The following is a 23,117-nucleotide window of genomic DNA, read 5'->3' as shown; positions in this document are numbered from 1 at the left end:
CTTTCAGGATTCAGCTCTGGTTTCCTGGAAAGGGGTGTTGATCTGAATTTGAATTCAAAAAGCCAGATCTTAGGTGTGGTATACTGGTGAACTTTTGTTTCTCGGTTAATTTGCTGGTTGCATTATTTTAAAAAGATTTGTTGTTTTTCATCATATCTGAATTAGTTATTTAGTCTCTTTATTTAATGTACCTTGTTTGACATCTGTTTGAAGTGTTTTATAATTCTAGATTGCTACATCTGAAAAGATGAATTTTCAAATTGAAAGTTATTTTTACCAATAATTATTTTTGGGATCCAGTTTCTTAGTTGATATTTTAAAGTGCATTATGATTTAGTCCTAGGTAAACTATAGTATCCATTGCGAGCAGTGTTTAAAAAATGACTCCTGAATACTGCTGTTTGTTTGTTTATTGGAAAACAAACGCTCAAAACCAGAAGTCATGAAAAAAAAGAAAACCTATAGAAATGATCAGAGCTTGCAAACGACCTGCCTTGAGGCTCAAGGGGCTAGCTGTAATTCCTTGTCTGGGTGAATGACCTTTAAATAAAGGTCAGAAGGAAGTGCACTGGAAACCTTGGAGGTGCTTAACAGAAGACGCCTAAGATGATATATTGCCGGTGGGAGTTGGCCTCTACTGGAAGCTGCACTGTGGTTAACAATTATAAATGCTTACTGTATTTCCCCTAGTAGTATGTTTGAGTTTTTTAAAGGTTTTTAACTGTTTAAACCATTCTTCATGTGCCACTCTGTGCTGAATCTTTACACCTGGTTCCTCTTTCCTCTAACAACAAGTTGTTTTCTCGGTTTGAAAAGTTACTTCCACTTAAAATATTTTTATGCTCTTTCTACACCTGCCTCTCTGCCAGTCTTCCAGCCTTGTCACTCAGCACATGAAGTCACTTGTTTCGTGTATCCTTGGTAGTTATCCTTCCCCAAAATCTATCTTTGCATAATTGAACTTCAGCCTTCCAGTGAAGATAGCATGAATGGCTGGACAGTTTGAGTAAAATAAATATGAAGCAGAACCGATAGAGGACAAAGAAGTTCATCCTGCAAAGCTACTTGAAAACTTAGAAACTTTTAGAAAACTACTCTGTATTTACAGAAATAGTTTGAATGTGTATTTTACGTGTTTTATGAGTGCCAGTGGTGAAGTACATCTGTAATAAACAAATTATGTTCTTACAGTCTGATCTTAAGACCGACTTTAATCATATGATGTTGGTATTTAGCACTCTAAATACCAGAAGTTAATGGGGCTTGGCCTCTTCCTGGCAAGTCTGCCCTGTGCAGATATACATGAACAAAGGATAACAAGCAGCCTCAGAAATAAGCAGGTTCAACTGTCACTTCACTCAGTTTAAAAAAAAAAAAAAAAAAAAAGTCAGTATTGAACCCTTGCAAAACAATTTGTCCCTGTTAGCTGTGCAGATCACCTAGCAGAGAAATCAAGGACTGCGTAAGTATGCCCTAAAAGCAGGACATTAAGAAGAATCTTCCAGGCAAGGACAAATGCATATAACCACTGATTTTTCAATACTGATTTCAAATTTAAGTTTTGGTTAAGAGACGCTACACTGAGAAACAACAGGTTAAGAGGAAAGTAAGGGAGGAATTTTACTTGGCATTCTGGTATGTTAATGCTTATGCCTCAGTACACACATCTCCTCCTAAAATATTTATTTGGGTGTTTCAGTTATTTAACACAGAGGTCAAAAATGCATTACCAGACAACATAACCAAGAAGCATTTAAGTGAATGAGTGGCATATGAGGGGCAGGGGGAAACATGTTCATGGGGTATAAATAGCAAAATGTTATATGATAAAAATTTTTAGGTAATTACTGTGGAGGGTAATTTTTCCAAATAACATACGAGTGATCTAGTTTTCTAGCATTTTCTCCCACAGAATAAAAGTGCTTTACAGAAGAATCAAGTATCAGCAGGTGCATTTTACAGAGGCTGATCAAGGGAACAGCAGGACAATAGATTAACTTTCCAAAGGCCTTGATACTTTAAACGTGCTGTTTTTCTTTATTTTCAGTCTCCTAAGCTACATCTGTACTTAGATAAAACAGGACCAGGAACTGTCATTGCCTGGTCCAAGTTTTTACTGTGGGTTGATTGACAGGGTGTGTGCGTGTTTTCTACTTCTTGCAGATGTATTTTTTTTTTTTTTACTTTTTTTGCGTTTTCCTGGATGAATTTTGTAACAGTAGGCTTTAGTATGCTGTCCTCTTCTGAATTATGGTATTTCTGTAGGATAATCAGTGGATTTTAACTGGAGTTAATCAGATGATTGCCAGATTTATATAGATTTCTTTCCTGCCACCTAGGCTGTGGTCTCAAATTCACATTATGTGGGTGAATGCTAATACTGCCTTTGAAAAAAGTGATTCTGCCCTTTTCATGCCCTGGTTGTTGGTTTCTGGCCCTCTGCCATCTTCCTCTTTCTGCTTATACAAACATTTGCATAGTGATCCAGTTCAGAGAGTGCCGGATGCTGAAAGTAACCCACCAAAAGAAAAAGGTTGGTCTGTAACCTGGATCAATTCTTTGTTCTGCTTCACTGTTTGTCTTAGTGCAAAGATTAAAGCAGGCTGGGGGCAAGGACAAAGTGGTCAGAGGTGCAAGGGAGGGCAGGATTGCTTGTCTTGGAGGCACTGCTGGCTAATGCCAGCTTTAAAATAACACTGCAAAGTATAATTTTAATCCATCAAATTGCCAGTTACTCACTGGAGTTGGTTTTCCATTCAGGTTTTGTGTGAAATGCACAGCACAGGTGATTGCACCCCCATCACGTGTCTTAACTTCCATCTGAAATGTGTTTCTGCTTTCATACTGATATTACTAGAAAAACAATGCTTGAGCTTTTCCAGCATTTTAGTTTAGTAACACGGAGAGCTGGTTCTTGAGCTGATATATATAATGCAGAATAAAGCCAGAGAATCTGACTGTTGGGACTTCTGGCAGGTCTTAAACCAAAATCCATTTTCTGAATAGTTTTTCTTCAAAGTTAATTATTAAATACCTCTTTCTAGCAGTTACTATTATTCTAACAGCAGACGTTTCTCACAGCCTGGTTGATGGCATTACTCAACCAATAACAATGCCGGCTCTGTGTCTGAGAAATTTCCCCAGGTACATTTTTAACTCCTCTGACAATAGCAGTCTAGGAGACTTCTCCCTTCAGGCAACAGGACTGTTATTGTGCAAATGAATGTTTATATAAAAATAGATTGTTCTTATCGTGACTAGGAGCCAGGGACCCGTGGATTTGAAAGCTTGCCCTGAGATCTAGCCCTGTTGGCCTTGGACAAGACGTTTGATGTGTGTGCCTCAACTGTGTTTTAGAGGGAGGAAAACTGTTGCAGAGGTTATTCACTCTTCTGATTAGTTTGAAAGAGATGTTCACGCGAGACCCAAGCCTACCTTCACACGGTAACAAAAACAAAGCCTCCCTGAGGTTAAGGAAGGAACTGTACAGTCCCTAAATGCTCTTTATGGTGATTTCCATATGGAAACTTAGTTTCGGTGTTAGGGCTGCATTTCATTTTCTGTCTCTCTGTATGCTAAACTTTCCCGCTACAAGGGGGAGCGTTTGATGCAGCTGCAGCATCGCTCTGCTCTCTGCAGTGTCCGGTGCCGACGTGCTGCGTAGAGGTGGCCGTGGGACCGTGGCAGTTCCCGGGGCCGCCGCGGGGCTGGGTGCGTGGTGCGGAGCGCGGCCCGAGGCCCGGGGAGCTTCCGCTCTGCTATCGCCCCTTCTCCTGAGAAAAGAGCTCCTGCAGCAGTGATGGTCAGGACATGCTCCAGAAGAGCAGGATCGCTGTGCCTTTTGCTATTAGCTTTCATTGTTTTGTAGGATACGTGACTCTTGGGGTTGTTTTATGGAAACTGGACAAACGCACCTGCCTTCATATTTTCCAAGGTTGGTGTAGAGTACAACAGGGAGGGGCTTTATATGAAACAGATGTTTTTACGTAGGTTTTTGTGTCTGTATTTGGTTTTGCGCCATATTTATGATTTGGAAACAAGAGGGTTCATTACTTTTCAGGATAAATAAAATAACACATACCCTTAACTAAGTTGAAGATTTTAATTATTTTTGTTTACGTTATTTTGGGTAATGTGAGTATTTGTGTCTTCTATGTGTCTGTTTAAGATTCCTTTCCAATATGTACCCATATCAAAGACACTTTTAATCCCTTTGGTAATTATCAAGTTTATAATACTGGAGATAGTTAAAAATAAGTTTTAAAGTATACATTAAATGAATTCTGTCCATATAATGCTGACCAACCATAAAGTTCCAAAAAACGGAACAATCTGTTGCTACTCTTGCTTTTCCCTGCGTTATCAGTATGCGTTCACCTGAGCACGCCATTCAGATACGGAGCTGTGGGGTTTGAATTTCTTGCCTCTTGATAATTCGTGCAGTATTTTCACTCCATGCTTTTACAGAGTGCTCTTAGCCTCTTCTTTTGTGAGAAAATGACATTTCAATGGTCATGTTATTTGCCCGAGTATTTTTATTTATTTATTCACGGGCTGTTTTTAACTGCCCTTAGTGGTGGGAGGGTAACACGTAACAAGGTAACAAATTCCTTGCGGATGCTGTGAAAGTTGGTTGCCGGATAGAAAAAAAAGATCTAAAAATAGCACTGGAGTGGGGAAAGCAGCACCCTGAGCTCGACGCACTTCTTCTGGGCCCGTTGGCCTCAGCGTCGTAACTCGGCGATTGCCAAACAGGCAGAGAAACCCCCGGCTGGCCCAGGCTCTCGCGCAGTGGCAAAGGGCAGGCGCCTAGGCAAAAAGAGAAAAACAGGGCGAGCTTATACTGATACTATTACTGTTTCATTTTCCAGCCATTTTATCGGCTTCCTATGTCAAAAGATGTGTGTTTAAATCGGGCAGAGCTCGTGCTTTCGTGGTTCGCCGGGGTTAGGGGTGTAGCAGGGGCCAGGAAGGCTGTCCGGGGGAAGCGTCCCCTGGGAGCGGACGCTGTTGCAGGGTGGAAAATCCTCACAAGGGACCTGAGGTGGAGCAAAGATCGTTGTGGTGGTAACTGCCGTTGTGAGATGACTTCCAAAACCTTCGGCAGTCGGTTTGCGTTCTTTCCGCTATTTACGGAGAAACTGGCACTTTTCTGTACTGGAAACAGACACTGATGTAGCTTTATATTCCTATAAAATACAATCAGCATAACTGTAGGAAGTTAGGGTTCATTGTGTTTTTGACAAAATTAAACATGGAATTCCAGGCAGTGGTATCAGCAAAAAACTAATCCCTATTTCAGGCAGATAATGTCCTTTAGACCCAAAGAATTCTGTCCTTGTAGCTAAGAGTTAGTAACCTGGGATGCTGTACTTCCTTCTGCTAGTTATCACCTGTAGGAGCGTAGTAGGTAAGTCAGGCGACCTGCCTTCAATTTTCATCAATTAATAATATTGGTTATGAAAAAGTCTTTGATATATAACTGGAGCAAACATAAAACATACTGTTAAAAGATAGCTTCTCTGTGGGAGCTGTGATATCAAGCATCTCCTGTAAACAAGTGGCAGTGTCTTCCATTCCCGTGCAGCTTAAAAGCCAAAAACCAAAATTGCCCTAAGATCTCTGTAGCCTGAGGGAGGTGAGCCTGACCTGTGCTCCCTGGCAGGATCTGCCATGCACTGTCATCTACAGTGCTTTAGTTTCCCCCGTGGTTAGATTATGTTGTTCAAAAAAAAAAAAAAAAGGAAAAAAGAAAAACCAACCAACCAACGAACCAACCAACCAACTAAAAAAACTCCCACAAACTCAAATTATCTCTTTCTGAAGCAGCACTGGTGGGACGTAGGTTCTCTTTCTTTGTTATTGTAGATATAGTCTTTCATTAACTTTTCCGTGGTTACTTGTCCTTTTTGCTGTCTATATTCCAGAAAATTAGGTGATATGTGCCTTGTTGACACTTTTCCAGGGAATTCTTTGTCCCACTATTTAGAAAACTTAACTGCCTGATACCTGGGAGTCAGTGCTTCAGCTAGTAATTTCCCTTTGTTGTTCCATAAAGAGATATTTTAAGATTTTGAGTTTTTGCATGAAAATCCGCTTGCCAAAACCTTGGGAATTTTTTTTTTCCTAATTCAGCTCTTTATTTGTATGCTGTATAATTGCAGTTTACTGCTCTGTGTCAGAGGAGTTAAATCCATTGCCCTGGAACATACTTCTCTCTCAAATGGCTTCAGGGAGACAGTGTGCGTGATGTTAGCGTCTTTTTCCTTGCACTCACTGGCCTATACCTCTTTTGCTCTTACATACTGTGTATCGACCTACTATGTTTTGGCTTTATGTTTTAGCATTGGTAGATAAATTAGGAAGCCATTGAAATGTTTATGCTTTTTATTGACTTAAGGTGCTTTGGGGAGCTGCAGTAATCTACAGTTCAGTGAAGCAGTAAGAAAATGAAATACTCCCTCAAGAGTTTTCTTTTGTAAATAGTCTTGCATTAAGCTGCTGTGAACTGGCATGCTCTCATATTTTGAATGCGCTGGTTTTGTCTGTGTTTAGTAATTATAGCTGAGGGTAGTAACACTGAAGTCCAAGGTTGGATAACAAATGGATTTGTCTTTCGTCGGAAATGACAATAAGACTTGATGATGGGAGATATGTGATATGTTGCTTGCCTTTGACCTCCTTGAAGTGGAAGCTGCTGCCTGTTGTCTGGTATAAATGCTAACTGCAACGCATAGCTGCCTTAAAATGCTAAATTGCAATGATTGCCTTTTATGCCTGTTCTGTAACCATTTTAGTATAAATGACGGGACAATGTAGAGGAATGAGTAATCTGATTGAGATATTTATTGGCTCAAGCTGAATTGTGAAACACAGTGGTAAAAAGTGTTCTGTTAGTCCCTGCTTCTGTTGGAATGTTACGTATGTTTGGGGCTCCAGTTGTGAGACCATTGTACAAAATATGTATTTAGAGGTCTCAGTACAGTCACCTGCTGTTTGAATGACCTTGGAAAAGTCAATTCATCCTTCTGTACTTTAATTCTATTTTAGTATCTTTTTCATGTGGGCTGATAGTGAAATTGGCTGGCTTTTTTTTTTCTTTTACCCATTTCTTTTAATTAGAAAGCAGAGAAGTTCTCTTGGAAGGTTTTGATTTTTTGCATTGAAAATGTGAAAAATAATGTGGTTGATTATCAAGCATGCAAAGTTAATGGTGGTCCTCTTAATTTTTCCAATTTAGAAATTCTTTTTTTTTTTTCATTTTTCCAAAGAACAACATTATTGGTAATTTTCAATTATTGGAGAAACTTTTAGTTTGTGAGACATGTCTTTTTAGGTTAAAAAAAACCTAAAAGGAAAATGTTCTACTGTTCTTACTGTGAAACCTTATAGGATGCAGTGGACACCTGCATTTGAGTGTCCTTACTTTGAAAGTAAAAATGACTTTATTTTTAGCCTAATCTGTACCACAGATTAAAAAATATTTCTAAAATCTGTATTTGAGTATATAAAATAGAAGTTTTCAGTAGTATCGGTGCTAAAGGGTATTATATGAACCACAGACTCCTGAGGAGCATGTGCCTCCGTCTAGCAGCCTGTACTACTTCATTTGTTGTCAGTTCTGCTATATGAAAATACTATCTTTTATTGAAGCCTTAGCTATACAGTTTCTCAATGTACAGAATGATGTTAATTTAGCACTTACATTAATCTCTTGAAATGTCTTTTTGCACTTGGAGAAGTACGCTTCAAAGCCAGATCTACTTCCAAGTAAGGTTTATGACAGTGCTGTTTCGGAGAGAACCTGGTAATTATGCCACGTTTTCCTCTGGATCCTTTGGAGGGTTGGGTGTGCCAGGGAAGAAAGGTCATCTTTCCTTTCATTCCTCTTTTTACTTCTCCTGTCCCTCCTCCCCTTCTGTAGTAACTTGCTAGTCATATTTATTTCCATTACACTCTGCCTACCCATACAAATGACAGGAGGAAACATGAGGAAGGCAAAACTTAAGACTTCATTGTTAAATGCATGTTACTTCTAAGAAAACAAACAAAACTTGCAGCTGATTCATTTTTGAAACTTCAGCTATAATTTATCTTTTTCTGCTTTCTGTTGGTAGGGCAAAAGACTTGAACATGCCTCGAAGCCCAACATCAAGTGAAGATGAAATGGCACAAAGCTTTTCAGACTACTCTGTTGAATCTGAATCAGACAGCTCCAAAGAAGAAACTATTTATGATACAATTAGAGCTACCGCAGAAAAGCCAGGCAGCAGAATGGAAGACAGTCAGAGCAATACGTTAGTGATTCGAATCATAATACCTGATCTACAGCAAACGGTAAGGGATATTTCATTACCATTTAAAAAAAGAAATCTTAAAAGGATGAGCTTTGCTGGTTTCAATCAGCAGCAAATCTGTCCTATATTCTTACTTTTAAAAAATAAATAGTGGTTAAAATTCATATCCTGTGTTCTTTCAGTGTCTACGTTTTGTATCTCGGTGATACATCAGACTGACTCCCTAAACTACAGGCATCATCTCTGCCAAGAGAGCGTATTTAGTATGTTAATTTGATGAAAGCTGGGACCGTAAAGCAAAGTATCTGCCTGATCTGTATTCAGAGGCATTTGACTGGACAGAAAAGGGAGAACATGAGAACTAAATTCTTATTAGAAGATGAATGTTGAAAGCAAAAGTCACATTTAACCTCCAGGAAAGCCTCATACGTGTGTAAACCCCCATCTCCTCTATTTTCTCTTTTCATGATGTAGCTTGTGATTGACACTAAACTGGGGTCTGGGAGGAGGTCGTCAAAATCTCTCTCCCTTTACCACATTGGTAGCCCTTCTCTGTCGTCAGCCCACAAAAATAAATCCTTCTTAAGATAGCTGATAACCTTTAGAGCCTAAAGAAAGAGGAGGAAAAAATGGAAGTAAATCTTTCCTTCCTCTCTTGCCTCTCTGCCTTTACTATACCATGCCGCTTCTCAGACTGCCACCCGATGAAATCAACACACTCACTTTGGAGAAAAATGAAGCATGGCATTGTGCTATTCCACAACTTTTACAATGAAATGAAATCATTTTGTTCTTCCTTGCCTCCTGTCTTCACTTACTCTTGGATTGGAAACATTTCAGAGATGTTAAAATGAACATTTTCTCTGTTTTCTTTAGAGGAATCATTTGCAAGCTAGTTTGTGGACCAATGGCTATATCCCACACCCCTAAGTCTATTGGATGAAAATGGAGAATTTTCAACAAAAGACTTAATCTCTCACGTGTGTGAGACTTTTTGTTTGCTTAAAGTTATCTGATTAATTGGAGTACATGATAATAAAAAGATTTTTTTTAAACAAACATAAATCTTTGGTGTTCCTTTTGTAGCAGAAATCTGCAGTCCATATTCCTCAGTGTCTCTAGCAAGAAGCTATTAAGATGCATTTCTTTTATTGCTGAATGTGTAAAATTCAATATCTGAAAAGTAAGGCGAACAAAGTGGAAAAGTTTGCTATTGTAGTTTTGTAAGTAAAAGAATCGTTGTCCTCTACAGATGGTACAATAGGAATAACATTCCCATCCTGGAAAAGGTATTGGGAATTATTTACTGACGTTATCTAGAACTCAAATTGTCCAAGTTTATGATTAGTTATCTGAATTAGCCTGGGCCTTCCTGAATGCTATTTTCTGGGTTTGCAGTTGATGGTAGTCATCATTTTTTTTTTTTTTATTTGAAAGATGATTATAAAAATCCATTCTGTGTATGGATGTGTGCTGCATCCCTTTGTGCTGCCATTTAAGATCTACATCATACTATGCTGCCATTGAAGGTCTATTTCAGCTGAAACTCTTCTTTTCTTTTTAATTAAGTTTATTTTTAGAGTGATAGAGATGGCCTGTCTAAAGGCTGACAGGAAAGAGCTGTTTTGACAGCGTGGCCTCAGGTGTGGTTGTAGAGCTCTTTTTTTTTAAAGCCGAATCTACATTGTGTTGCAGAAATTGAGGTATCTGTGCTGGAGCTGGGAATATTATCTTTCGAATTTTTATATGTAAAAGGTCTTTGAGATGAGGCTTGAACCTGTTCCTGCTGAAATTAGAGTGGCATTCTGTTAGTTTATATGGTATGAGGAAGAGAGAGGGGACCTGAGCCAGACAGGAAGGCTTTAGAGGGCAGAGCAGGACTGTGGTTGCTGTGAGCCACGCACAGGGCTTTTACTAGGTCTTGGCTTAAGCAGTCGCCACCTTACACGATGATTGGGTAATGACATTTCAACACTGACCGAAAGGAGCACTGTTGTACATCTTAAATTTAGAAGTATTTTGCCTCTAATGAAGTCCTCTGTCAAGACAAGGTCTATCTTGGCATGGTTAGGGTGTTTTTGATGATCATGCCGGCCTGCTGTATCTTTGACTGTGTTCGCTGTTCAGTGAACAGACCCAGTAAAACAGGAGGATGATCTTTACTTACTAGTTTTATTCTGCCATTAAGAAACGGAGAGATACTAGCCTCCTGAAGGCCTCTCATTTCATTACTCTATTTCTTATTGAAACAATTATTTTGTGGAAAATCATTTTCTGCAGGAAATGAAATAAAATATAGATTTCAGGGTTTGGGTTTCATTTGTTCATTTTTATTGCTTTACTTTTCAGTATTTTTTTCCTTTTCAATAAAGTCTTAATGAAAAGTAACTCAATTGTTTAGAACAGTTCTACACCAGATGATCTATTTCTGATTTAATTCATCAGTCTACAAACTCTTGTGCAAAAAAGTGAAATCTAGATTCAGTTTTACAAAAAGGAAGATAGGTTGAATGCAGTGTAGCAAAGCTAGGAGAAGATCACAGTTCGTGAGCTGTGTTATAGCTACAAGCCAAATCCAACATACACCCCATTTGCTGTATAATTAATTAAACATAAAAGGTGTCTTAAAATTAGGCTATTTAATCAAAGAAGAATGAAATTGCATCAGATTATTTTTACGTTTTTATTCCTCATTAATTTTAGGAATTCTGATCAATAACATATTGGTTTAAAAGAAGTTCCGGGTTCTAAATAAACTGAACTCACTGTGAAGCTGTAAATACAGCAAAACTCACTGGAGAGAGAAGTTTGCTCGTCTACAGTGACTGTGGTGTAAATCGCCTTTATTTCATTGTATGTATAAGATCAAGCACCAAGCATTATAGGGTAGGATGTGCTGGTATCGAAGACTTTATAGAGTATCACTTATTGTAGAAAACTTGCCTTATTGTCCTTTTATTCTGACCTGAAACTCTAAAGATAGTAGTCAGCTGCAGTAACTTTAATATTGTATGCCTCGTCAAGCTCACATGAAGCTCTTATGAAGACTTATTTTGCAGTTCTTATATCAATTCTTTTTTGTTTCCTTTTTAATTCAGATGATAATCCAATGTATTAAAACAATGCTGTATGGAAAGAGTAATTTCTTAGCGCCTTTGTTCGTCATTTGTATTCAGCTAAGTGTCATCCTTAGCACAGGAGAGTATTTGAATAAGCAATTAAAAGATTGCCTGAAATCATAAAAATTACCAAGCCCCTGATATTCACAAACACATGTGCATAGGGCAGTGAATAAAAAGTGGTGTTAGGCAGCGTTTAATTTCTTGATTTATTAAGCCAGGAGTCTCAGCATTAATAGATCCTTTATGAAAGCAGGACACAAGTGTAATCTCTTCTGGCCAGAAACTTATTTGTACTGTATCTGGCACAGAGGCCTTGGACTTGGTGATGGCTCCTACTTGTTGCTATTAAATCACAGTAATGAGTGGCTCCTCTCTCAGCAGTGGTGGCCCCTCTCTGCTGGCACAGATATGGAGAGAGCAGGTCTCAACCACTCTCCTGTGCTCGCAGCTAATCCTGCTAAGCAGAGAGACCTTTTTTTGTTCATGTTTGGAAACTGCAGGTGTGCTGTTCGCTTCGTCTAGTGGGATGTATGACTTTTTATATCTTGTGCTTAAAGTGGTATCTAAAAGGTAGTGTCTAAAAAAAATCCCCAAATCTCACAACAGTGACACAGGGTCGGCGGAGCGGAAGGGCGATTGGTGGTGTAGGGCTGTGCGCCAAGGTGGTTCAAAGTTTCTTGGCAGGGTGGGCAAAATGCAATTGTGAATTTCAAAGGAGGATGCCCTGTGCCTGGGGCTCCAAAGTTCGATGTCGTGATATCACCAGAACCGATTTGTGACTGATCTGGGTCTTTCCTCCTCTTTAAGCAAAGCTGTCAGTCGACAGCCCCTGGTTGCCCAAAGCAACTACCTACTTTGTGGCTGAAGGCCACCATGTCTGCACACGATGTCGAATGCCTCTTGGGCATGGAGGACCAGGGGAGCTAACCGTTGGGCACTGTCCTCTGGGAGGCATGCACAGTGTGTCAGACGTCTCGTGGGACCTCTCTGGCCTGAGTCCGGGATCAGTCTTCTCTGAGTCAAATTGCTGTCCTTTATCAGTTCATGTAGTAGCATGTTATAAGTGATTTCCTCTGTAACTGAAAGTCGTCTGACGCCTCTCCAGTAGCTGTCTCCTCTTCATGGTATTCTGACAATGGTATATTTTCTGTGTTTAGAAGAACTCCCTTTTTCCCAGACTTCATGAACAGATCTGTTAGGCAAGTTTTATTTGGCCTGTTTCTAGAATTTTATTATCAACACGTGGCTGTTGTTCTTCTCTTTTGTTTTGTCCTATGCTTATGCGCTCCCTCTGGATTATGTTTCAAATCAAGATGCTTAGATTCAAATGTTTTAGTGAATTCTGATGTTGAGATGGGATTGCATCTGTTGAGGACTTATGTGAAATGCCTTCTGCCCATCTGTTTCGCTGCTCCACTTCAGTCATGAGCATTTACTGACCCTTCTTTTTTTTGGTTGTTATTGTTTAATCTTGGAATTTCCAAGACTAAAAATCTTGTATGATAAGTGGCAATTTGGCAAAGCAGTAGCTTAAGTTTTAACAGCTTTTTGATTTTCCTCTTCTGCTTGTATTTATGCTTTTGCATTCTTCTAATACTTTACTTTTCCCAGTATTCATTGGCCTTTAGGATTAAGAATCTTTTCCTTTCTGGGCTTTTCTTACCTAGATAAAGCACTTTCTTAGTTCATGCAATTTTTATTTTATGAAAGTAGCAACCCTGTTGTCACAACTGCAGCTTGAATTGCTTTCTAGCTTAGAAAGCCCCCATTTTTATTTATTTCCAGTCTATGCTGCCTTTGCTGCCCTGAATCTATTCCAGAGTCTCCTTTGGAGCCTCTCACAGGTGTATTCTTCTGTATCCAGTTGTGTGACCGATTGTCCTCTGCCGCTTTGTGTTGTTGTCCTTCTCTTTTGTTCTCTTCAGTTTGATGAGGGAAGCACTGTGGGTGCTCCTGTCATCTGTTCTTTTGCCCTTGATTTGGACAGGTGATCTGACTTACCTGCTGATTGCAGAGTGGCAACGCTGAGTTTTTTGACTTGTCGTTTTTGAGTGGCAAGGCTGAGTTTTTGACTTGTAGTGCCTCCAAGAATTAAGCTGAACGCTGAGCACAAATAGCATCTGGTGGTTTTTTTTTTCTTTCTTTCTTGCTTTCTTTTTTGATGATGCCAAACCCTCATTTGCGTTTTCCACTTCTTATTTGTCACGTCTTTGATATTGATGTCTTCTATCAAAAGGGATCACTTGTATTTTGGTATTCTAATGATCACATTTTGGAGGCATCTGTGTAAACCTTTTGTCACGGTGAATCTGTCACAGCGCAGTTCTGTATGATTGATTTCTTCATGAGCCTGATGAAAAAGATGTGTTGGTTGATGGATTTTGAATGCATAAATGTTATTCCTCAGAGATTCTGTGTCGTGAACGTTACTCCTATTGAATTAATATCTTCCCTTTAGCTGGAGTGGGTGAACTATATTTTCCCCTTGCTTCCAGTGTTACTGCTGCACTTAGCAGCTTACTCTCAGGAGTGCCTAGGAATGCAAGACTATAACTGACCGTGTTTCTCATGATCCATATTTAAAACCCAGTTCTCACATTTCAACAAACAATATTGATGGCTGTATTGCTGCTAGACTTGGACTTTCAGTGGCCCAGTATGGTTTTGACAGTGTTTGTTGAGCCACTCAGTTTTTGTTTTATTTTGGTTTTTTTTGGAGATGGGGGGAGGCTTCTTAGTTGAATAGATCTGTTTCTTTTTTTAATAGTGTAGGTAGTTAGCCTTAAAGACAAACTATCCCATTTTGTCTGTGCGTGGGATGCAACAGAAGGGTGGAATAGATCTCACACCTATTATTTCCAGATATATTTTTATTTATGTTTCATATGTATTTCTTTAGTTCTTTGCCACAAAACGAGACCTTTTTTCTGTTTTTTTTATTAATGACTCATTGAAGGTATCCTACTACAAGAAGTTGCCTAGCTTTTTTTGACTTGGCTACTTCCTTCTTTTCTTATGGTCGCCACAGTTGTGGAGGCATTGCACTTAAAGAAAAGGGTAGTCTCTTCTGTTGCCTCGACTTGTGCTGCTCCGTTGAACAAATGATCCTGAAGAAAGAATAAGGTATTCAAGTGTGCAAATGTGGCCCTATATCGGATGGGCTGCTAACAGCTTTTACCGAAGAATGACCTAGACACTATTCAGAATACATGTCAAGCTTGACTTTTGTCATGAAATGAAACTTTGGTCCTAGGCTTTTTGCCTTTTGATCCCTTTAAACAGGCCATCACAAGGAGAAAGCAGTCAAGCTTCTTAATGTCTGTCTGTCGCTATATGAAACAGCCACAGCTGTTTCAGTCCAGCAAATGGAAAGCAGGCTCCCATCTGCCCGCTGAACTGTTGATTTCTTCAAGCAGGAGTTGGATTCGAGTTTGATTCCTTGCTCTTCCATTATTGACAATATGCCTTCGTACTTTATCGATAATGGTTTTCAGTAGGGTTTAGGAACTAACGCTCAGCCAAGTGCTGATTAGCTATGTGTGGGATGCCAAGGAGAGGAATCCCCTTCTCTTCTGCGCCTAACTTCTTTGGTGGCTGCATCTGCAGACTCATCCTTTATGTAGAGATTATTTGGGTGTGAATGAATCCCCATGGACCAGATGTGCTTGTAAAATCCTTCCTCCGGTGCTGTGACACCTCCTCTGATCTTTTGTCCCCCTCTACGCAAACCTTCCATCACCAGAGGAGCAGGTGTGTGGTTGCGGTGGGCGCTCCTCCCATCATCAAAAAGCTCACTCTGGTTTTACTAGTTGTGTAAGCCTTTATATCCTACTGCAGAAAAGTCTGGAGTCTGCTCTCTCTATTACAGCTTTTTAAGGATATGTGCAACTGTAAAAGGGACATATTGGTCATATTGTGAATATCAGATTCAATTGTAAAAGACCACAAACTCTTTGGGCAAGGGGCTTATTGTTTTCTGAGCTGTGTCAGTTTATTAGTGTTAGAATAATGAAATAATTAAAACATACATTTTTTTCTGTACTAAGCTGACTGTAATAATGTATTAGCTTTGGATTATTGATGAAAAAGTATTTTTTTAAAGAATAATTTGTCAGCTAAGATATGGAAGAGGAGGTGGGTTTTGTTGTTGTTGTTGTTGTTTTTTTTTTTTTAAATCAAAGATGGAAAAATTTCTGGGATTGTGAGTATGAAAGCAAGGGCAGAATTTTATTATTCTGCAGTACGCGGGATAATTGTATTCTGATGCGAAAGGCAAAGCCCCTTGGTTAGAACTAGAGCAAAAGCTGCCAGCAGAGCATGGAATTTGAAGGTAGTCATTAGATATGGACCTAGTGCTGAAAAGGTATTCAAAGTTTGGACAGCAAAGAAAAAAGCATCAAATAAGCCAATTTGTAGCAAAAGAGATGAAGTGCTACTATGGTTTATTTTGGAGGGACCCTTGTGGAGGAGAGTAGTAATTATAGATTAGAAAATGGCCTGACATTTGAAAGGAAATGAAAACCATTTTAATGTTTTAAAAAAAAAAAGTTAGAATTTATTTTAATTAAGAAGCTGCTTTGTATTCCTAAATACAAACATGGCAGAATTTGGGGAAATGCCTTTACATGGAAAACTTTTTAATAGAAAAATCAGTTTGACAATTTTTTTTACTCAAAGATTGTTGTAACTTTTCTGACTGCAAGTTAAGAACATAAAATGTCACATCATAAAAGTAATAGCACATCATAAAAGCAGGTAGTACATGTATTTGCAAGATAGTCACAGGGAAATCACGAAGGAAAAAATATGTGAAACCTACGCAAGTTCTTCCTTATATTTGTCCTGTATCATACAGAAGAATGGTATTATCTGCATGCCTAGAGCCACTGTTCTGGAACAGAAAGAAGTCTGTCCAGCCCATTCTGCTCTTCTGTTTTGGTGTTCTCTGCAGTTGTTTCCTTTTTTTAATGTTCTCTTGCGAAAGCTACGGAGTGATACACAGGTGACTTAATACACTTGCGTCCTCTGTCCTTGTGGCTGTAGGAATGCAAATATAAAGAATTAGATATAGAAAAATGCACGTGCAGTAAATTCTTGTTTCTTAACTAAATCTGTGTAGGGACCTGGCTGTGATTCAGCTGAGGTTTCCTCGTGGTAGAAAGCATGGCAGAAGGTGTAGGACTAGTCTACTTGATGGAGATCATAACTGTGGTGGTCTCTCTCCTGGGACATCTGCCAGATAAACCGGTCCAGGAGAGAAGCAGCATTGAGGGGGGAGGGCGTCCAGAGGCAAACTGGTATAAAATATGCTTTATGCAATATTTCACTGGTCCTTCTTATCCTCTTGTTCAGCAGCTGCCTCTGAGAAATAGGTAGCAGCCTCTCTTTAGGTCCTGCCTGGGTTGACGGAAAGTGTAAATAACCACTTTTCTCCCCAATTTGATTTAGTGTTTTGGTAAGAAATTGATTTGTTTTTAACTCATTGATATCAATTCATTATAAATTACCAATAGGTATTGGTAATTAGGTAAATGGGATAAACGTTTATTAAAGTAAATGCATTTTTGTTTCTTACGAATCAGTAGAAAAGCTAGGGATGTGAATATAGTAGTCTATGAAAAGCTTTAGTTTCAAAGTGTTTCCACATTTATATCGCTATTGAGGACCCTATAAATATTTTAGCTAATGTGGTAGAAATATAATACTGGTATTGTTATCAGATTTAAGAAGTGTAATGGGAATGAAAACTGTTTCCTAGTCAACATTAATTATAACTAAATCTACTGTATCCCTTGAACACGTTTTTCATGTTTAAGACCACAAAGGATTAAAACAACCTGTTATTTCCTGCATCACAGCATCTCTTGAACATATTGTAATGAAAGTTTGAGACCATTAAAATAAATATGGAGGAGATTATGTTATAAGCACAGAAGAAAAGAATAGGCAGTTGGGGGAAGGAAAACCAGAAGAGGCAGGAAGGAAAGGCTGCGATCAGTGCAGAAACGGTCCGCACCGGTGGAGTGGAAGCTGGTAGCGGCTGGGTGACGCAGTGCTGCGTTAAGCCAACTGATGAGGAAGGGGAAACGTAGCAGCAGAGCAAGCAGGGTGTTTCTGGGTGCCTCCAGCTGCGGTCTCTGCTTTCGTGCTCCGATGTCTCCAGCTGCCGTTCCCTTGCCCAGTGCTCTTCCTCTTCCCCTGCACGTCCCTAAATATCTTAACGTCAGTACTTGAGCTGTATCTGAAAACTGCAGTTCATGCAGGGACCTGTGAAAGACAAACTGAGTTGCATTTTTAATAATTCAGGCCGCAGGTGTAGTAGAGCTGGACAGGACCCAATATTCATGAGCCTACCGTACTTATTCAGTAAAAGCCCGCGTGAGATGATACCGTGTCAGCTTCGGTGGTAGCGTTTCCTGCTAGGCACCAGCGATGAATAGGAGATATCTCATTATCAGTGTCTGCTGATAGTCCTCCTGTCGGAGGATTAATTCGCAGAAACAGAGCCAGACTCCTCAGCAAGGAGGAGTTTGTTATTCAAAACTGGCCAGTCATCTCTGTACTGATAAAGTGAATGTATACACAGGACTGGTTGACCACAATGTTTGGTCAGTTAAAAATAGTTGTAATTCAGAAGTCCTTCATGTCCTTTAGAATCTGGTTGTGCTTTTCACTGTTGATGAGATGTCATCGTATCATCGACACTGGGCTGGACTGGATTTTCTAGGTGTTCAGGTCTTCTGCTGCTTCACATCATATAGTTCCTTTCTTAAACTTACCCTATCTTAAAGTAAATATAATTTCAATTGAGTTAGATCTCTTGCCTAAATACTTGTTTTGTGGAGCTGTTGCAGGTCACACTGAGCATCAGAACAGCCTTGATTCAAGTGGCTACGTAAACGTCTTGTAACATCCCTTTCACTTGGCTTTTTTAAGAGATTTAGCATAGCTTTTTAAAGAGCTTTAGCATAAAGACACTCTGAAGGATTATGCTCTCTCACGTCTGCAGAAGGACTTGAAATGTCCTATGTTTTCGTAGTGCTTGTGCATTGCCTGTTTTGGAATGTAAGATACTGTTTAAATTTTTTTCATTATTTTACATATTTTTAATCATTTCTCTTTGCAGAAATGCATTAGATTTAACCCTGAAGCTTCAGTGTGGGTTGCAAAGCAACGGATTTTATGCACTTTGAATCAGAGTTTGAAAGATGTCCTGAATTATGGACTGTTCCAGCCTGCAAGCAATGGTAGAGATGGGAAATTTTTGGATGAGGAACGGCTTCTTAGGGAGTACCCACAGCCAGTGAATAAGGGAGTTCCTTCCTTAGAGGTATGTTTATTTCTAACATCTGAAACATTTATATTTTTTTAGTACAAATCGTATTGTAAGCTGTGTTTGAGGCTTCTACATGTACATAAATTGCATTTGGGAAGTAGTGGTCAGCAAGTCTGAACTAGAGCCCTTGCTCACAGATGTGCTGGTGTTTGCTGGGTGGAGTTATTCCATGTTATCCCTGTGAAGGCTGCAAAGAATCAGACCCTCTGGGAAACTGTGTTTTAGGGTTTTCCTCTGCTGAAGGGCAAGGGAGATGTATCTCAGGAGAACAATCGGTGATTTAATACAGAAATGTTCTAATTTGAGCTTTTGGTTTAAACTTGGTTTACAAGAGTAGGGTAGAAATTGCTACCTTTACTTCCTCCCCCAAAGATCTTTCTGTCTAGGTTAAGATCCCCCTCGCCCTTTTTTTTTTTTTTTTTCTTTTTCTTTTCCCCCTTCCCTCCTCGCTCTGTCTATGACTGTCTTCTGGGAAAGGACTAAGGGAAGAGAAAGTGTGTGTATGTGTGAAGTAGTCACCTGTCTCCAGAGTTTCCCTGTTGTGCAAGTCTGTTGTGCAAGCAAGAGGGGCTGTGCAGCTGGGGGATAAACTGCGCAGAAGTCCCGTAGCGCTGGGCAGGCACGGAGCAGAGCAGGAGGCTGGGCGCAAGACTAGTACCGATTCCTTTTGGTATTGCTTGTATGGTGGTACATCACCCAGTAATAATCTGCAGTTAATAGGTTTACCTCAGTATAACACAGATCAAAGTAAGAAAAACGAGGGTCAAGAGAAATTTTTGAGTCTTAGCTTTTCTAATGGATTATTTCTGAGAGTCACTGATGTCCATATTATAGCCGTAAACAAATTAAATAACCACCTTATTTTTTGTGTCGTGTTTGTTATAGAATTCTTTTTGACCGGTGTTCACTGTTTGCTAGCAGAATTCTTCGTGTTACAGATAAAGGATTGCAATTCAAGGGTTAAAAGCGTTCTGTTGAAAAGCTGATACTAAAGCCTCATGCAATACAGTCTCCTTGTCCAACAAATGTGTTGCATTCTTTGAATTCTACCTAGTAAACAGAGGTTTATTTTTGGCTTTGTTCATAACCTGTAATGACTAGCTTAGAGGAAGCTGTAGCATGCTCGCAACTATGGTAGATTCTTAGTGAAACAGGAATATTGTAAAAACAAATACTTTAAAACAGAGATGCAGTAAGTGCAGAATTTTAAAACATTTTTCATTTTCCTGTATCATTAAAAAAAAAATTATGGGCCAAATGGTGAGAAGGCTTTGTCCTGAGAGACAGGCGAAGTGCTTCCCCTTCCCTTTGCCAGCTGTTACCTGTAGTGGTGGGGAGCACATCCTACCTGCTGGAAAAGTTTGTAACGTGGAGGGTGGGATCACAAGCAGATTGCGCCTCTGTGGGAGAGAAGAGGGGCGAGCATCCTCGAAGAAGTTTCTTGCTTTATTTATTTTGTGGGAGCAGTTTGTGTACCATATGCGCCGTTGCATATGCCTCCCGCGCTGCAGCAAGGCATTGCAACCCGCTGCCCGTGCTGCGCAGGAAGGGGTTGTGGGAGGTCGGAGGTACCTCCGGAGAGGCAACGCATGGATGGGGTAGGGTGTGGGGACAGGCCTGGCGGCAGAGCCTCTGTTCAGTCAAAGCCAGGGAATCAAAGAGGAGCCTTTCAGCTTCCTGGCTGGCTGCAAATGGGGATATATTAGGTAATAGTAAATTACAACTATGTAAAGCCCGTGATTTTACCATAGATCTTTCTGTTGCAGCAATAGGGTAGCAAATGGCTCAGAATAAAACGTTGAATGAGTTTCAGCCGAAAAAGAGGCAGTCCTGTGCACCTCATTCGCAGGGCTGGTTCTGTTCAACATTAGAGGAGAGCAATTTCCATCTGTAAATTCTGCCTATGTAGATTAAAGGATTTTTCAGGAATTCCTCCCTCCCACCCTGAATTTCAAGCAAGCTAAGCTGATATTTTGAAATACAGGCCTTTCCAGTTCTTCTTTCTGTTTGGGACTAGAAATGAAAGTGCAGGCATACCCTTGGGGAAAGGCTTACTTGTGTAGGTTGCAGAGGCTGAACTCACTTCCCCGACACCTCCTCCGAGTTCTGTGTATTTATACAAGGTACGGATTTTGCTTACATGAGCTGTAAAACTCTAATGGCACTATATTAAGCATAATGCTGAATATCAGTACACATTCTGAATGAAATACTAAGGTTTTTTCGAACTCTGCTGAAATCTGCATCACCATTAATGGATGATGCATTCTGGTAAGGTTTGAGACTTCTTTAACGCTTATTTTTTTAACTAAAACATGGCCTTTTAATTTGTTCTTTTTGTTTCTCTGTCAGTTTCGGTACAAGAAGAGAGTGTACAAACAGTTCAATCTTGATGAAAAACAGCTGGCTAAGCTTCATACAAAGGTATGCCCGGTTTACTGGGGAGGTTAGCAGGTGCCTACTTAGTGAAGTGACATGTCTGAGAAACTGGCAGTAAGGAGGAGTTCATTACGCCCCGGGCCAGTGACAGCAATAGATACATACTGACAGAAGATTTTACTTTCAAGCAAAACTATCTTTTTACAATCAGAGGGTAATTCATTTGTCACTGCTTGTTTCAGGCCAATTTGAGAAAATTTATGGATCATGTCCATCATCTCTCAGTGGAAAAAATCACAAAGATGTTAGACCGAGGACTGGATCCCAACTATCACGACCTGGAAAGTGGAGGTCAGAACAATAAAACTTGCAGCATAGTAGTACCTCGGGCTTGTTCAACATAAAGTGATATAACAGGTTATATCTCACCTATTCTTTCTGTTACCTTTATAGTCTTAGGGTAACAGAATCTGCATGGTTTTGTTGTCCAGGGGGATACATTTAAAATTTATCATTTTCTTTGAGTAGTGTTTTTAACTTAATTTTTTTTTAAAGTTTGCAAAGCAAATGGTCTTTATTTTACAAATTTACTCATCTTTTCCTTGTGCATGTTTTTCTCTTCTTTAGAGACTCCACTAACTTTGGCAGTTCAGCTTGACAATACTGTAGAAGTGATAAAAGCTCTGAAAAATGGAGGAGCGCATTTAGACTTCAGAGCCAAAGATGGAATGACAGCTCTGCACAAAGCAGCTAGAGCCAAGAACCAAGTAACCCTCAAGGTAAATGCTTTCACTGGTAGATTATACGTTATTTTATACAGAAGAATATGTAGAGGAGAATGCTTTCATTTAATTGTCTTATTGTCCCTAGTGGATCCTGTAATACGTGTCTGTTCTAGTGCTTTCTTGTGGCTTTCAACTCTTAGGATTTGCTTTTAATAAAAGGCCTTTTTGTTTCTGAAGCTGATTTTTTCGGTTGGAAGAAAAAGTGCTGAAATTTAACCTTTTTCATTGACAGATTGGGGAAGATCTCTCTGAGGAAATAGGAATAGCATTACTGTTGCTTATCTGTCTTTGAGAGCAAATGCCAATAGCACGGTTTCCACACTGTGTCTTAACACCACCTTTTCTGTGTTCTTTGTATTCTAACTGGTGTTTTAAAATCACCTTGATATTAGAGAGTAGATTGTGTGTTTATGGCATTTGCTTATTTCCTTCTGACAAATTTTCAAGTTACATGACATTTTTGATAAAGCATCTTGTAACTGAAGAGGCAAATGTGTTCCTGAGGTGATGGGGACATTTTCAGAATGCCAGCCCTGAACCTTAATGGCAGGATGGAAATTGGACATGGTCATTCATCATTTCTGTGCTAGCCCTGTAGATTCCTTTAAATCCTTATTTTTCCGAGGTCGTTCCTTGCTTAACTTAATCTCTGCCACTGCCCATTCTATCAGCTTATAAATAAGTAAGCAATAAATATAATTGTGGGAAACATCAACCTAGTAAATACTTACTCAGTTACAGAAGTTCTTTTTCAGCTAGAAATCCCTCCAAAATACAATTTTTCACAATCTGTAATTGCTTTCAGACCCTTTTAGAGCTTGGAGCATCTCCTAACTATAAAGACAGCTGTGGCCTGACACCACTGTACCACACTGCTGTCGTGGGAGGGGATCCTTATTGCTGCGAGCTGTTGCTTCATGAACACGCTACAGTCAGCTGCAAAGATGAAAATGGATGGCAAGAAATTCATCAGGTGGGAGAGATGACGTTTTGTCAGTTGAAGCCATATCAGAAAATTTACTTTTTCTATTATGTTATAGTACAGAAAATGTATTTAATATATTCTGTTGTTAAACAGTATTTTAAAGGCCATTCGGCTACGTTTAGTCCATGCACATACGCATACGGAGCTACTTCCTTTTTCTGTTTGCTTATTACTTTGTGTCCTGCTGTGGTGAATTAAAAGTCAAAGCTGTTC

General features: G+C 39.5%; 1 protein-coding gene across 2 annotated transcripts in view; it reads left to right on the top strand.

Moving 5' to 3' along the window:
- SHANK2 (SH3 and multiple ankyrin repeat domains 2) overlaps positions 1–23,117 on the top strand; it is a 339,001-nt gene that overhangs the window by 8,442 nt on the left and 307,442 nt on the right. For both annotated transcript variants that reach the window (XM_068945429.1, XM_068945428.1), the window contains exons 2-7: positions 8,118–8,337; positions 18,546–18,749; positions 21,108–21,179; positions 21,377–21,485; positions 21,762–21,913; positions 22,725–22,892. In XM_068945429.1, coding sequence (XP_068801530.1) covers positions 8,134–8,337; positions 18,546–18,749; positions 21,108–21,179; positions 21,377–21,485; positions 21,762–21,913; positions 22,725–22,892 — 909 coding nt within the window. In that variant the 5' untranslated portion in view covers positions 8,118–8,133. The remainder of the gene's footprint in view (positions 1–8,117; positions 8,338–18,545; positions 18,750–21,107; positions 21,180–21,376; positions 21,486–21,761; positions 21,914–22,724; positions 22,893–23,117) is intronic.

This window comes from Struthio camelus, chromosome 5, assembly GCF_040807025.1.
Source record: "Struthio camelus isolate bStrCam1 chromosome 5, bStrCam1.hap1, whole genome shotgun sequence".
In the NCBI taxonomy this organism is placed as follows: domain Eukaryota; kingdom Metazoa; phylum Chordata; class Aves; order Struthioniformes; family Struthionidae; genus Struthio; species Struthio camelus.
Note: the sequence above shows the minus strand (reverse complement) of the source record. Positions and strands in the feature narration are given on the sequence as shown.